Here is a 17171-nt window from a genome sequence, read left to right as displayed (position 1 = left end):
TTCTATTTTACTCTGATATCTCCTTCTTGTTTTATATTATGTATGTACGTATAATATATCCCTAGAAATAAAAACATCGCACATACAAAATATTAGGTAATATTATTTACTTGAACTTGACTTACAACAAAAAGTAAAAAGAAAAAGACTTTCCGTGTATGAGAAAAGAATAAATAATTAGGAAAAGTTTTTGAGAAAAAAGTCTTTTGTGTTGTTGCGCCACGACGTTCTTCGTCCTTTTTCGTTGTGTTTTTTTGGTATGTGATTACCAAAAATGAACCAAAAATCTGAGTGAGCCTAATTTAAACAATTTGCCGAGAATTTGTTGCTTGTGAAGAGTTATTCCAATGAATACTTATACGGATGGATATAGGATATAGCAACAGTTTTGTTTGAGGAAGTTGTTGCTTGTTGTTAAATATTGTGTAACCCAAAGGCACAGAGTATTGAAAAAAAAATTACAAGTAGCTATAACGAAGGCAGGCTATGGTATTCAGAATATGTATGTATGTATATGCACACCAACTCGTATAGAGGGGTGGATTTTGATTTATTGAAATATTTAGCCTGAGGATATTATTAGAAGCTATAAAGAATTTTGTGTCGACACATTTGTTTAATTACTTTTTCAAACTTCTACCTACGTACGTATTATAATAGCTACATGTTCGCCAATAATTTGTTTGCTTTATTTTAGGTGTAAAATCCTTTCAAAGTTACGTATAACGTTTATAAACCTGAAAGTCATGATTTTTCAAATTATTTTAAAAAGTGAATTGAATCAAACAATAACTTTTTAAATACCTATGTTTTTTGGTATTTGCAATTCAAACTGAAGATTCAAAGTGCAAAAATAGTAAGTTTGGAATTTGTTCAGCTGAAATTAAAGTATTAATGGCATTATTCAATTGTCATATTATTAGTTTTGAATTATTTAACATTTTTAAGGTTTTTTTTTAATTTTTGTTGTTTAGATTAGTGTTAATATGTTTGTTTCAACTAATTTCGATACCTAGCGAAACTTAAATAACATAATTTTAAGTAAACGTTTTAGCTAATTAAAAAAAATATAGCGTTCCTTTCTACGATTATTTTATATATTATGTGCTATATTTTATATATTTTTTGTATATTGTATGCGCAATCAAGGGGATATGAATACCCTTATAGTGATATATACACATTGCACATCAGTTTTGAATGCCTTCACATTGTAAGTGGGAAATATTGAGTCTGGTAAAGCATTCCACATTCTGTAGTGCGATTAAAGAAAGAATCTCTGTACTTTACAGTACGACCGAAATTTGGCTCAAGGGTAAACTGATGGGTATTACTAAAAGAACGAGTATTACGGTTAAATTGTTCGAGGGGAGGAATGCAACTGTCTATTTAATTAGAGCATTGCTTATGGAAGTAGCGATATAATAATGCGAGACATGAAACATTACGACGGTGTTTGAGAGATGCAAAAGTTTCAGTTAGACAACAGTCACCTATTATTTTTAAAGCTCTCTTTTGTACTCTGTCCAAGAGACTCAAGTAGGTAGGGAATTGTCCTCAAGTTTTGGAAGAATATACGCTTTATGAAATATAGCCAGATCAGAAGGGGTAAAACACTTCTTGAATCTTCGGAGAAAACCGAAACACTTAGCAACATTTTTGGTGATGTCAAATATGAGATCACTCCACGATGGCGGAGCAAAATCGCATCGTCACCTCCAAGTGGTGCCCGCTGGATAACCGTAAGGTGAACTAACGACGAGCGTTGGATCTATTGAATCCAAGAGCTGAGACACCTGAGCTACCTTCTCAGGAATTAGGAGCAAAAGATAAGATAATCGCTCTGAAGAACCAGTTCTGCAAGAAACCTAAATAGAAGAGGTAACTGAGCTATTTATGGAACTAAACAAAAGTTACAAAAACAAAAACAAATATGGCAATGAGTAAAACAAATAGATATAATACCCCAGGTGGCAATCCAGATAAACTGGTAAATCCACTCTCTTCGGAGATCGGTCCTATGGATTCTGGGGAGGACCAATTATTGCTTCTAGGAAATAGACGGAGTTCAAAAACACTAAGAACTCCACCAAAAATATCACCAAGGGTTACTCCATCGAAACCCCCAACGCAAAAATCAAATGACATAGAAGTCATTAACGAAAAAGGAACCATCCATGAAAAGATCGAAACAAAAGATCAGCAGTGTTTCACAAAAAACAACGAGATCCACCAAGTTGAATCCGAAAATTATTTCGATAAATGGCAAATAGAAATCTTAGCCAGAAAACAACTTGAAGCCCTTGTTGAAAGTGAAGAGACTCGAAGAAAAAGTCAGCTTGCTCGACAAAAAGTCCGTGAAAGACAATATATCAAGTCAAAAGTCACCAGTAGTGAAAAGCCCACAAAAAACTGCTAATGAGTTTTATACTGATGAGGAAGAGCTCCTCCTTGAAACTGAAGGAAACCGAAATAAAAGTAAGTCAAAGAAACGAAAAGCAGAGAGTAGCCCAGAGGCTGTTATAAAATGTCAGCAAACAGGTTCAAAATCAGATACTGCTACAAAAATGAGAGCATCCAATAAAGAAATAAGAGATTTACCCCAAAATAAGTCTCACGTTAAAGATACCAGGCAAACTGCCCCACCCCCAATTATGATCTCCGGATTGGCAATGTTTGGCGAGCTAAAGAGCATAGTAGAAAAATGCACGAATAAGGCATGTTAATATACATCATACAATAAAGACAATTGGAAAGTCATTGTTGAAGACGCCGATGCGTATAGATCTGTCACTGAAGAATTGAACAAAAAGAAAATTCAGTGGCACTCGTACGAAAATAAAGCTACAAGATCGATAAAAGTAGTAGCAAGAGGCCTTCACTCTTCATGTGTTGCCAAAGAAATTGTCGAAGACCTTATACAAAAAGGCTTTCAAGCTCTCGATGCCAATAATCTTATTAAAAATGAGATAGTAAAAGACTCCACTGGGGTATCAACGACAAAAAAGAGATCTCTACCTTTATTTATGCTCACGTTTGAAAATAAAGAAAGTCTCGATAAGATTTACAGTATTAAATCAATTATGGGCATAGTTGTCAAAATTGAACCACTGCGAAAGTCGAAAAGTGTTCCACAATGTAAGCGCTGTCAAGCCTTTGGGCATACACAAAAATACTGCAATCGCGAGTTCGCTTGTGTTAAATGTGAAGGCAGACATGCAACCAAAAACTGTCCCATGGGCAGAGAACAGAAAGCGAAATGTGTTAATTGTCAAGGCAATCATCCTGCAAGTTACAGAGGATGTCCAGTAGCAAAAAAGTTCCAAGACACAAAAAGAAAAAACAAAACTGGGAACAAGTTTAGAAACTCAACCAACACAAAACCAGTAGTTGAAAGCAAAAAAGTAACGGTCGATAACATTACTAAAAATCAACCGGGAAAAGCAATTGCACTAAGCAAAAGTGATGAAAATAAATCCTATTCCCAGATTGTAAAAAATGTGCGGAAGAATGAGGAAACTTCTATAAAAGAAATGCTGGAACTCATCCTGAAAAGGATTGACCAACAAGATTTAAACATAAAACAGCTAAGCGAAGAAGTCGCTCTTAAAAAACAATGATGGACAGAACACTCAAAATCGCAACATGGAATGCAAACGGTCTCTTACAGCATGTATCAGAACTAAACATCTTTTTAGACATAGAGCATATAGACATTTGTTTGGTGTCCGAAACCCACCTCGCTATTGAACAAAATCTTGATAATAAATTACCAAACTATACATGTTATCACGCTCCGCACCCAGCTGACAAAGCTAGGGGAGGATCAGCAATACTTATAAAAAAGTGCTAAACACACTTTGAAGAACCAAAGTTTACTAAAGAAAACATGCAAGTAACAACAATTAGTATTGGTATAAAAAAGAAAGAATTCAAAATAGCAGCTATATACTGCCCTCCGAGGCGCTCTCCAACTGAAGAAGACTATGCAGAACTCCTACATTTGTTAGGACATAACTTCCTTGTTGGTGGCGACTTCAATGCTAAACACACCCAATGGGGATCTAGGCTCATAACAACAAAAGGTAAACGGCTATACCAAGCAGGCCGAAAATACAACTGCGAATTTTATTCTTCTGGTTCGCCAACATATTGGCCATCTGATACTAACAAAATACCAGACCTTATAGACTTTTTCGTAGTTAAAGGTATTAAAAGAAATCATATAAGTGTCGAAGGTAATTACGATTTATCATAAGATCATACTCCAGTAATTTTATCACTGAGCGAAACAGAAATAATAGAATAGTGAATAACAGAACAAACTGGAACGAATTCAGAGACAAACTTGAAAATTTTATAAACCTAAGATCCCCTATGCAAACAATTGAACAAATTGATCATGAAGTAGAACAATTTATTGCTGATGTGCAGCAGGCTGCAGAAGAAAGTACTCAAACTATTTCGAATGCGAGAGAAAAAGAAATAAAATATCCTATCGAAATAAAGGAGTTGATATTGGAAAAAAGAAGAGCTAGAAGAAAATGGCAATCCACGAGATTCCCAGATGATAAGGTAGTTTTTAACCGTCTTAACAACGAATTAAAAAAAAGAATCTGTGAGTTTAAAAATGATTCACTAAGTAGATTCCTGAAAAGTCTGACGACGGATGCTTCTACAGAATACTCCTTATGGAAAGCAACTAAGCGCCTAAAAAGACCTCAGACACAAAACCCGCCGATAAAATCTCAAGATGGTAAATGGATCGGAAACCCGAAACAAAAGGCTGATCTCTTTGCTGACCATCTCGCGAATGTTTTCAAGCCATTCCCAGCAAGCACAGCTACAGATCCCTTACAGTTTGTTGACAGAAACGACGAATGTGAAATACCTTTTGTCACGCTCAAAGAAGTAAGAAGCATGTGTCAACATAAGCTGTCAAACAAAAAATCACCAGGGTACGATCTTATAACTGCTCAGGTTCTGAAAGAAATGCCTCTTATAGCCTTCAAGAAACTCCAATTTATAATAAACGCATGCCTTAAACTAAGATATGTGCCACATCATTGGAAAATTGCGGAAGTCATTGTTATACCTAAACAAGGAAAGCCACCAACAGAAGTTACATCTTACAGACCAATATCGCTTATACCAATCATGGCAAAAGTTTTTGAAAAACTGCTACTTAAAAGGCTTAACAAAATAATTGAAGAAAGAAGACTAATTCCGAGCCATCAGTTTGGATTTAGAAATAAACATTCCACGATAGACCAAGTGCATCGAATTACGGATGTTGTGGAAAAGGCACTTGAAGAAAAACAAGTATGCTCGTCTGTATTCTTAGATGTTGCTCAAGCTTTTGACAAGGTTTGGCACTTGGGACTTGAGTACAAACTGCATAGGGACTTCCCCAGGCAGTACTACGAAATACTGAAATCCTACATTACGAACCGACTCTTTAGAGTACGGTACGACCAAAATTACTCGGAACTTAAGAAAATTGAAGCCGGTGTACCACAAGGAAGTGTCCTAGGACCAACCCTGTGTCTGTTATATACAAGGGATATTCCAGTGGACATCAACGCTATCATGGCCACCTTTGCTGATGATACTGCAATATTGGTGCCAGATAAATCCGTTACGAAGGCTACACAAAAATTGCAAAATGCAGTCGATAAAGTTAGTGATTGGACGCACAAATGGCGTATCAAATTAAACGAAACAAAATCGACGCATATAAACTTTACAAACAAAAACATAAACAATGTTCCAATTTTTATAAACAGTACAGAAGTACCTTACTCCAATACCGCCAAATACCTTGGAATGAATTTGGATGCAAAGCTTAAATGGAAAGAACACATCAAAAAGAAAAGAGAAGAACTAAACTTGAAGTACAGAAAAATGTACTGGTTAATAGGAAAGAACTCTGACCTATCTATCCAGAACAAACTAATGTTATATAAGCAAGTATTGAAACCCGTTTGGACATATGGCATCCAACTATGGGGCTGTACAAAGAAAACAAATGCTGAACCCATCCAAAAATTCCAAACAAGGTCCTTCGTGGAATAATAAATGCCCCTTGGTATATAAGAAATAGCGATCTACATCGTGACCTTCAAATTGAAATGGTTACAGAAGTGGTTAAGAAACACGCTGTATCACACAATAAGCGGCTGCAAAGTCATACTAACTCTGAAATGGAGACCGTATTAAATGTACGAGACAATGTTCGGAGATTAAGAAGAACCAAGCCTCATGAGCTGATGGGCTAAAAGCTACGGGAAAGTGTTATAACCTTAAACTTCCCCCAATGCGATTTTAAAAATTAAGAAATAAAAATCATTTGTCGATCTTTCATAGATTGGTCCTGATTCACCGGTGGTTTTAGTGCGGTAAGAGTCCCACACTACTCGGTACCGATTCTTACCGAGTGTCTTTTGAAGATTTCCATCGGATATAAAAAAAAAAAAAAAAAAAAACTCCACGACAAGTGATTTGTAATGCACATACCTAGGATTGGTAGCTGTACAGTCTTCTCGATGCAAGTACCACTCAAGGATAGTGGCATTGGTTGAGGGTTACGCTTTTGCGACAGTAGACAGCAATGAGTTTGTATGCATTAAATTCTACACGGTTTTTGATACCCCATTGTACAATGCTGTTCGAGAGATGCAAAAGATCAGAATTTAATGAGCTTATCATATGCTGCCGTTGGTAGTCCAGATCCGAAGAACAAGGATGAGAATCTAAAAACAAATATGAAAAGCTGAGGGTACTGTCATCAGCGAAACAATTAAGTCTGTTAGAAATTTCAGACAAAAGATCATTTTTAGAAATAAGGAATAGCGTCGGAGACAAAACGGAGCCATGGGGCACACCAGCGTTTACTTTGTGGATATCAGATTTGAACCCATCCAATACTACTTAAATTAAACGGTCCAAAAGATAATTCTTAACCCATCAAAGAAGAGTTTCATCAAAACCAAATGCACGCATTTTCGATAAGAGAGCTTGGTGCCAAACTCTATTCAAAGCCTTTGAAATATCAAGTGCAATAATCCTATTTTCTCCAAGGCGATGTAAAGATTTATTCCACTGTTCGATGAGATAAATCATGAGATTATTTTCATTTTTGTATCTATAGACGCTACGCTGTACCAAATTTGATGTTTTACAAAAATGATTTAATTGCAGATTTTTATCAGTTGAAATGTTTCCATTTATTGAAGCCCTTAAAACGATATTTTTTTAATTTTAATTTTAAGTTTTACAATTTTGTAAGCAAGGTTTTTAAGGAAATGTATAACTTTAAATAATGTCCAAGTTTTCCCTACAGTTTCTGACTTATTTTTTCTCAATTGATAGAACAAGATGCATATTCAATATTTTTCACAATCACTATTTTATTTTAAAAACATTTAATTTTAGTTTGACTAATTTTTCTTTATTTTCTACCTACACTATTCCCATCCGTAAAGTACTTAATCCTTAACAAAATATTAATAACAATATTTTGTGTGAGATAAATAATTTTAAGTCAATGTCTCTCTTTGTTCTCATAATACATAAGTCGAAACCATTTCTTATGTTTTGATATGCATTAAAACAAAGTTACCAATTGAAAAATAATAAAATAAGTTTGATTTCACCATCTGTTTTTGTTCCCGTGATTTTTTTGGGAAAAGTAATTTATACCAAATTTGTTTTGTATTTTTTGGAGATTTTAATTTTTATGAAAAAGCCGACTGTTGAGTATTGATTGAAATCTTACTGAATGTAGAAAACAACAATTTTTCATAAGATAGAAGTAGTTTTAAGCCATTATCTTAAGTTTTTATCAATTTTAAGTAATGGTTTTTCAGTCTTTAGTTTTTTTGAAATAAATGCGTCACTTCATTTTTTTTTATAAAATATTAAAATTATTTTGGAGCTAAAATAATATTTATTTGCTAAATATTTTAGGTGACAAATATTTATGTTCAGGTTTACAAATGAAAAGTTGACTGATTTCTTTTTTTATCAAAACTGTACTTATTTATTACTACATTAAATTATATAATAAAAAATTTAAGAGTTACTGGATCGTGATATATTTTGGGTCAAACAAAATGTTCACATTGCAAAAGTTGTAAAAAACCACCAATTAAATTTTTTTGAATGTCCTTTCTACCTGTTTCTGTGTTTTAAATTGTATAAGAAAAGTTATTTGAAGTCGATATCTCTGCAGGTCTTTTAAAATCTTGTATTAAAGACAGCTTGAAACGTCGAGAAATGTCAACAATTTCAATTCAATAAAAAATCATACTGATTAAAATTACTTACGACAATATTTTGATTTTTTTTAGAAAAAAAAATCTTTCCCATAATACACATTTTAAATCTTTCTATTTTAAAGAATACAGTTTATATTGGTCGTCAGTGTGCATCTTATACTATTTTTATTACGTGTTAATAAATACAAATTTTACCTCATTGGGTTTGTTCAGCAAACATAGTCCATGTCCAGTTCTTAGAGCATCAATGTAATCTTTTTTACTGCACTCTGAAAATTTGTACGGCTGAACATTTTCCTGTCCAACAATTGACTGCGCCATTATACAACCATGCCAATCTCGACAAAAGCATTCTTCACCTAAAATGAGAAATAAACAAATTGAAACAATGCAAAATATTAAGACACTCTTCGGTTTTTAATTGTATTAAATTGAAAAAAAAAAACAATACTTATTAAAAGGATTAAGATGTTTTTAATTAGAATCTTGCCTTTAAAATTTTCTATCATCAGATTTTTAAAGATTCTAAAATCCACAACCTAAAACGGGGGTCTTAAGGCTAAGTTAATACTCAAAATATCTCTTAACAATAATAATATATTTAAAAAACTTGATAAAATAGAATAAGATTCGTTACAAGAGCAAAACTTAATTTTAAACCGTTTTGCCTTTTTCTGTGGAACATCCTTAATGTTAAAAGGCACAATTTATTGACGTTTCTAGATGTTTTGAATTATATATGAAATAATATAAATACTTCAGCTGAATATTGAAGAAAGGGGAATTGATTTAAAAACTCATCACAGATTTTATTGAAAACAAAAAAATACTTCATAAATTTAGAAAGCCTAATAAATAAGTTTTTCGACTTCTTAAAAGTCGTATCTTAAAAACCTCAAGTGACACATTACTTTTGAAGACGATTTTGAATTAAGGCCACTAAAACCATTAGAGAAGCGCCTTGTTAATCAGTGTTATAATGTTTGTCGCTGTTCGACTAAAAGGTCATTTACTGTACAATACACATGTACGTTGCAAGGCTTCTAGTTTAAATTTTGAATTGAATGCCCATTATTCGCAAATTCTGATTTAAGTTCTAAAAAAATGGGATTTTAAATAATGCATATTTGCATAAGCATTTTAAATATTTTTTCATATAAATCATTTTATCATTATCAATTTTAAAATCAAAATTCAGTGCTATTAAAAATAGAATAATAAAACAAATTGGGATTATATTTTCAATTTTGATGTTTTTCATTAAAAATAAATGAACAAACAGTTATTTAATTTGCTACCATTAGCCTTCAACTTATCCTTCCGCCATGATGTGCAATAAAAAACAAATTATGTGGTTATTAAACATTAAAATAAAATTTATTCCACCATAAATGTTAATCATTTGAAATAAATCAAGTGAAAAATGGAAAAGACGCACAAAACTCAAATAACAAAACAAAAAATAACAAAAAATTTACAGAAAAAAAGAGCCAATCTAAGTATATACAGAATACAACAACTCTGCTCTATATAAAAATAAATATTTCATGGTGATGACGACAAATGATTCCAAGCCGAATCAGTCAATAAACAACATCTTGAAATATGGCAGAAAAGACATCCCCCGAACATTGGACAAAAAAATGAGAGAGAAAAAACGGAGCCAGCGAAGACGCCTGTCATTAATTTGTTGCCCAGCAGTGTCCTGTCACAGTGCTGCTTTTCGTGACATAAATCACAATTCCCTGTGAGTGTTGAAATTATGAGCAAAAGCTTTCTCCATACATATATTTATAAACGAAACGAATCTGTGCAGTAAGCGGCTAATTGATTGATGTCCCGAAAACAGATAACAAAAACAGTCCTTGAGGGAAAGATAGGTGTTTATATCTATATATTATAATCTTCGAACTTACGTCCATCATCATGGCCCATGCCAATATTGTGTCCAATCATATGGGCCATCGTTCCTGCTAGTAGATGTGGCTCATAAACATTGATATCGACACTTATGCCAACCGCCCGCGGTGTACAAACAGTCTCTGGCACGGCCATACCAGCTTCGCCTCCAGCAAACGTTTCACCCCTGCAAAGCATACAAATAAAATAAAATAACAAAGAATTATTAAGTATATTATTGTTTGTCAAAAGAAGATAAGACATGACCTATACAAAAAATAGCAACAATAATACTGAAACTTATAACAAATAAATAGCAAAAGGCGGGAAAAGTGACTTTTCCGAGAAAAAAATCTCTTAACCTATCAACAATATAATCAATTAAAGTGAAAATGAACCCATTTCCCTATTGGGACATTAGAAATTATAAGAAGCTTCCTTTGTACCAAAAACTTATTCCAAATTACATATTCTTATTGAATGCACTTTTAATGTAAGACCAAAAATGGTGCATTCTTTACATTATATCGGGTGGAATGGAGATTTAAAAAGATAAAACACAATAAATTTACATTATATGTTCAAAAATAATTGGAATATTATGTTCTTTACGACTTCGCTTAATGAACCTCAGAATGAACCGGTCCAATTTGACAGCACATTTTTAAGCAAACGCATTCCTATTTCGGCAGTAGTGCGAAAGTTACATTCTTAAAAATCAATTGATGTTGGGTTATCTATTTATTTTTTTAATTCGTTAAATTGGTATAAAACATTGTTTTGAATTTGAAATTCTAAAAATTGTGCTTTGGTGAACTTAAAAGAAAATAAAACTTATTGAATATTTTAATTGATTGACTATGAACATTATGTCGATCTGCTAAAAATTGTAATAAGTGGTCGTTGGAGTCGTAACTCGATCCACTAAAACTTAAGTTGAAACGAATAAGATCCGATGGTAATGGTGCAGCAAAACAAAATTGAAAATATTTTCTATCTTTGTCAATGAAGGAAGATTAATAAAAGTGAGCCTTTACGAATAAGGGGGCAGAAGGTTTCCACTACTTCCAAGGAAGAGAAAGTAGACAAAAACGCAAAAACCTTCTCTGAATCGCTTTAATTCTCATTTTGTGCATAGAATATTAAGGTGCCTACACTACACAGGCATGTTCCAGAATTAGTCCACAAATGGAACAAAAAGTTAACACAAGGATCATGGCAATTGCGACTAAATCTCTTAATGAAGCCAAGAACTCTATTTGCATTTTTCAACAGTAAAGCTAATATGTTTAGTAGATGTAGGTTTCGAGTCTTATACTACAAGCAAGTCATTAACAATACACACTCTATTTTAGGAACAAGAATCAAACATGTAATCAAAAACAATTGGAACTTTCTAGTGTGTACAACTTTTTTTAAACATGGTTTTATATTTGTCAATATTTAAAACGAGACAACTGTTATTAAAATATTAAGCCTGTTCGCAAAAGAAGACAGCCAGATGTGATCTTAATTCTCTTGAATAGTTAAATGTCATCAACACATATAAGGACAGAAGAATTCAAGACAAGTCATTTAAAAATAAAATAAATAAGATTGGGACTATATGGCTGCCCTGGGGAACACTACAATTGACTCGAATTTTCATTACGAAATATTTCACTATATTTCACTATATTACTTTTTTTGTACGTATGATGAAATCCAATTTAAGAAATTCTCTTTTAAACCTTGACGAAATAGTTTGAAAAGTATTGTTTTATAACAAAACTTATGAAAAACTAGAGTCAACAAATGCACAATCTACTTGCTCACGTTTCTTAAAAACATCTGAACAAATGGACGTAAAATAAATGAATTAGTAACAGTAGACATTTTTTTAACAAAACCAAGCTGGCTATTTCAAATAATTGAACTTCAATGAAAGAACACTATATATATGAATCAAACTGTTTACGTACATCACATATAGCTTAGTAATAGGTCGTTAGTTCAGAGTTTTATTTTTAAGACCTTTTTTAATGCACTGGAGTTATACATGAGCTATTCCATATTATTGGAAAAATCGAACTTTTTAAAGAAGAGTTAAAGAGAACACAAATAAGACAAATAAGAAATGCATAAAATAGAAGATGGTACTAAAACACTTATCACCCCGTAGTGAACATCGGGTGCCTAGTGCCTCAACTGGCGATTGGTGGAAAGTTTTTGGGGGCAGCAAGAGGTTTTTCAGGCACCCCGTCCTTGGACAACGAACTTCGGATATGCACGTGGAATGTAACGTCCATTAACAGACGAAAAGCAGCTGAAGACTTAGCGGATCAGACATCACCAAGAAATACGATGGAATGCAAAAAGATTATGAAAAACTGCGATATTTAGTATGGTGACTAATGCTTTGTCATTGAAGCAAATCTTAGATAACAAGTCTAAGGCTATAGATAAATCAACGATTGCCTTATGACCATCCACATCCAGGCTAGATTCGGGAACATGAGCCTAATTTGCGCACATGCCCCGTCAGAAGAGAAGGATGACAACACCAAGGATATGTTCTTCGAGCTCTTAGACAAAACATATGAGCAGTACTTAAGCTACGATATTAGAATTGTCCTGTGCGATTTTAATGCCAAGCTAGGAAGGGATGACATTTTTGGTGCAATGATCGAAAAAAGCACCCTGCACGAAAAACTGCCGACAACGTATTTAGGCAAATCGATTTTGCTGTGGGGCGAAACGTCAAGCATCTCACACCTCAACATACACAAGGGAACTTGGAGTTCTCCAGATTAATCTACCTTCAAACATATTGACCATACTGTAATCGACTCGGACCACTACCTCGTTGTAGCCAAGGTGGCATTTCGGGTTTCCAGACCAAGGCAAAACAGGGAAGTGCTGGGAGAAGGCATAACGTGGAACGGCTACAATCACAAGACCCCCCCAAATCACCATAACCTCTCCGAAGATCTCTACCGCCAACACAAAGTACCGAGTGGCAACATTGCCAAGATGCAATCAGAGAAGCCGCCTCTGACGTGCTGGATTTCAAGCTGCCATGCAACAAGTAACCCTTGGTTTGATGAGGAATGTCAACAGGCAAATTAAGCCAAACAAAAGGCACGCAAAGTTTTAAGAACAGGTGGAACGAAATTCAATAATACATAAACCTAGAACCGAAGACGAAAGTGGAAACATCATAGTGGAGCCGTAGTCAATACTGAGGATATATATAACGGTGGCGACGATCCGAATTCCGATTAAGGCAGGATAATCCATTTAACATGGACGACGAAATCCCGTCCTCCCGACTTAGACGAAGTAAAGGTTGCTATATCTAAGCTGAAGCCTAGCAAAGCCGCTGGAGCGGATGGCTTGAATGCCGAGCTCTTTAAAGCAGTTGGAGATAAATTGGTTAGGAGTATGCACTATATGGATGTAAGATATGGTCGGAAGAAAGCATGCATAGTTGTTTGTGAAAGCGTAGCATATTTTAGTAAAAATATCATTTGCGAACAGCAACATGGTTTTGTGAAAAAAAGATCAACCGTTACTTAACTCCTCACATTCTCAAACATATGTTCAAACGCTTTAGGACAAGGTTATGAAGTTGACTGTGTATACACTGAATTTTCTAAAGCTTTTGACCAACTTAGCCACGGAAGGGAAGCCATCTTGGCCCTTTTCTGTTCATCCTGTCTATTAACGATGTATCGTCATGTCTACGCTCAAGTGAACTTCTCATTTTTGCTGACGATATGAAGATTTTCAAAATAATAAAGTCCACCCATGATCGTATTCTTTTACAAGCCGACATTGATAGTTTCACATTTTGGTGTGGGAAAAATACCTTTCACTCAACCCTTTAACATGCCAGACGATAACTTTTACTAAAAAACTAATCAGTAACGTATTTGACTACTGTATATCACAGCAAAAACTTTGTCGTGTCTCCACATTTAAAGATTTAGGTGTACATTTCTGTTCAAACTTAGAGTTTACACATCACATTAATTTTATTGTTAATAAGGCAAGTTCTATGCTTGGTTTTAAAAAACGATGGGCAAAGGAGTTCAATGATCCCTATATTACCCTTTCTTTGTATAATTGCCATGTTCGTCCTCATCTTGAATATGCTTCGCAGGTATGGACTCCCTATTACGAAATTCATAGAAAACGTATTGAATCAATTCAACATAATTTCATTCGCTTTACCCTAAAAGGTCTTCCTTGGGAAGATCCCTATGATCTGCCTCCCTATGAACATCGTATTCTACTTCTTCAAATGCAATCTCTCCATTAAAGGCCTGTTAATAATGACTTAGTACTTTTTCATCAACTCATTAACGGTGAAATTTATGAACCTTATTTGCTATCTTGTGTACATTTGAATTATCGAGGCGGAACTCATCACCTGCGTACATTTGATTTTATACATATTGACTTCCATAGAACTAACTTTGGGAAGAATGAAGCTTTAAGTCGAATGAGCATTCTATATAACTTAAACTGTTCATCGATAGATTTAAATTGAAATAAGGTGGGATTAAAATCATTGTTTAGAACCAGTGCTCCACTATCGTAAACGTTCTCATTTTATTTTTTGTTCTGTGATAGTTAAATGCTAATTTTGTTTTGTGTTTTGTGCGTGTGTTAGGCTATATTTGTATTATTTTTTACTAACAACTATTACATGCACTTATGATGAGCCTCTGATCGTAGTTTCACGCTTGCTATAAGCTTACTACTTTCTGAAATTCTGAAGTGTAATGCCCGATGAATGGAACCTCAGTACTGTTTGCCCGATTTTGAATAAAGGAGACCCTATAAACTGCACCAACTATAGAAGAATCAGACTACTTAACATCGCTTACAAAATCTTCTCTGCCGTAATATGTGAAAGTCTAAAGCCAATCGTGAACAACCTGATAGGTCCTTAACAGTGTAATTTTAGACCAGGAAAGTCCAAAGTCGATCAAATATTCACTTTACAGCAGATCATCCAAAACCACAAGAACATCAAATCGACACCCACCATCTTTTCATCTCTTTCATTAGCTGGATAGAACCATGCATAGTCTTGACATCCATGCCAAACTCGTCTTTTTGTGCAGGATAACCATGCAGAATTCGCGATGCTCTATAAAGGTAGGACACAACTTAACAGAGCCTTTCGAAGTCAAAAAAGACTTTAGGCAGCTTTTGTAGGTATTGAGGCAGAGGCGACAACAATAGGTTCAACGGTTGATGAGGGCAAAAAAAAGTACATGCTGTCATCGAGAAAGAACGTACAACACGTCTTGGCCAAAACGTCACCATTGAAAGACGTTACTTTGAGGCAGTCAAGAACTTCGTCTACCTATGCTCCGCTCAAACAAAGAATAACTTTTGCTAACCACTGTTTATTTGGACTGAGAAGTAAAGTCCTATCTCGAGCATTTAAAATCACCATCTATAAGACACTCATAATCCCAGTTCTCATTTATGACACTGAGGCCTGGACCCTGTCAAAGAAAGATGAGAGAATCTTACGTTGCTTCGAGAGAAAAATTCTTCGGGTGATTTTTTGTCCCGTCTGCATAGATGGAGAATGGAGGGCTGTACAGCTACTAGTTAAAAGAATAAAAGTCCAACGACTTAGATGGCTGGGTCAAGTAGAACGGACATCAACACGCCCGGAAGGTCTTCGAATCCAATCTCGAGGGACGGCGGCGCAGTAGAGGAAGACCACGACTGAGGTGGCACATGCAGGTGGGTGAATACCTCAACTAACTTGGCGTGCGAAACTAGACCGAGCTGGCTGGAGACGCATGTCGATTGACGCCCAGGTCTGCCCGGACTGTAGCACCTCCTTAAGTAAGTAAGTAATTGCTTAAGGATATGGAACTATCTATAATGATCATCAGCATTCTTCCTGATTAAGAAATTGTATTCTTTCAAAATTCAGTTTTTCAACATTCTATTGTTTTCAAATTAGTTTGCCTTTTTTACATTTTTGAAATCTTATTTTTAAATCTACAGAATTTTGTTAGACCGAGTTAATAAGTTTTTACAAAAATTAAATACAAATTCGAGATCGTACCTTAGGTTAAGGTTGTTTTTATTAAACTGAAAAATTTCACTGTAAATGAAATTGTATTTTGTTTATTCGTTTTACAATGTTAGTAAGCTAATGGTTTTATTATCCTTTTTTTTCTTATGATCCTTGGAATCCTGGTAAATTTGTCAGACCTCGAATTACAGAAATAAAAAGCCTTGACCTTATTTAAAGCCTGTCAGCTTAGGCAGTTAATATGGATGATTATGTTATACTAACAAATTGTGTATGGGAATGGGAAATTTAAACTGCGTGTTGTTTGGTACGTGTTAATGTTAACCGATTTGCAATAAAGTGCTTCACTAACTAAAATTATACACCACCCTTGTTTTTATTGTGTTTTTTTTTTATGTAATTTGGCTTTTATGTTGTTTGTTATTCTCCATGTGTTAATATTGGAGAAATGATGTGAAAAGGAACAATTCAAAAAATTAATCCTGCATATTTTGAAAATAAAGAAACTCAAATCCAAAATCATGAAAACGTGAGCTTAGAAAAAAGTAAGTAAGTAGGTAGTTCATATTCTGTCAAAATATTAAAGTACACATACCGCGATACTAACCCAAATAGTAAATGGCCAATACCTAACTATGAATGTGAGTCCTTGCTATGTATGTACTGTACTTAAAAGCATGCCTCTATAGGATATAGGTATATGTATAGGTACTGTACATCTGCAGTGTGTCCTCTTAACACCCCACACTTAGTGCATATTATAGTGTGGAAGGGGTGTTTGTTATGTCTTTTGTAGAGTCATAAAACTTAATTTGGTATTTCACCTAATTTTAGCTGCCTGCAAATTTCCTTCCTTTGCTTATGGTAAGCTTTGACGCTGCCTGCCGTATGCTATTGAGGAAATTTTAGTTTTTTTGTTGGCTTCTCGTTAGCTATTGAAT

The 17171-nt window shown here is 34.3% G+C and overlaps 1 protein-coding gene across 8 annotated transcripts in view; it reads right to left on the bottom strand.

The window, feature by feature from the left end:
- The window catches only part of LOC129945756 (disintegrin and metalloproteinase domain-containing protein unc-71), a 506847-nt gene that overhangs the window by 54574 nt on the left and 435102 nt on the right, over positions 1-17171 (bottom strand). For all 8 annotated transcript variants that reach the window (XR_008781514.1, XM_056055660.1, XM_056055659.1 and 5 more), the window contains exons 11-12: positions 10196-10365; positions 8475-8638 (exon numbers count right to left, since the gene is read on the bottom strand). Coding sequence is in view for 7 of the 8 variants with exons in the window: in XM_056055660.1 (XP_055911635.1) it covers positions 8475-8638; positions 10196-10365 (334 nt within the window). In the remaining variant the exon portion in view is untranslated. The remainder of the gene's footprint in view (positions 1-8474; positions 8639-10195; positions 10366-17171) is intronic.

Source organism: Eupeodes corollae, chromosome 2 (assembly GCF_945859685.1).
Source record: "Eupeodes corollae chromosome 2, idEupCoro1.1, whole genome shotgun sequence".
Lineage (NCBI taxonomy): Eukaryota > Metazoa > Arthropoda > Insecta > Diptera > Syrphidae > Eupeodes > Eupeodes corollae.
The sequence above is the reverse complement of the archived record's forward strand: the minus strand, read 5'-3'. Positions and strand labels throughout refer to the sequence as shown.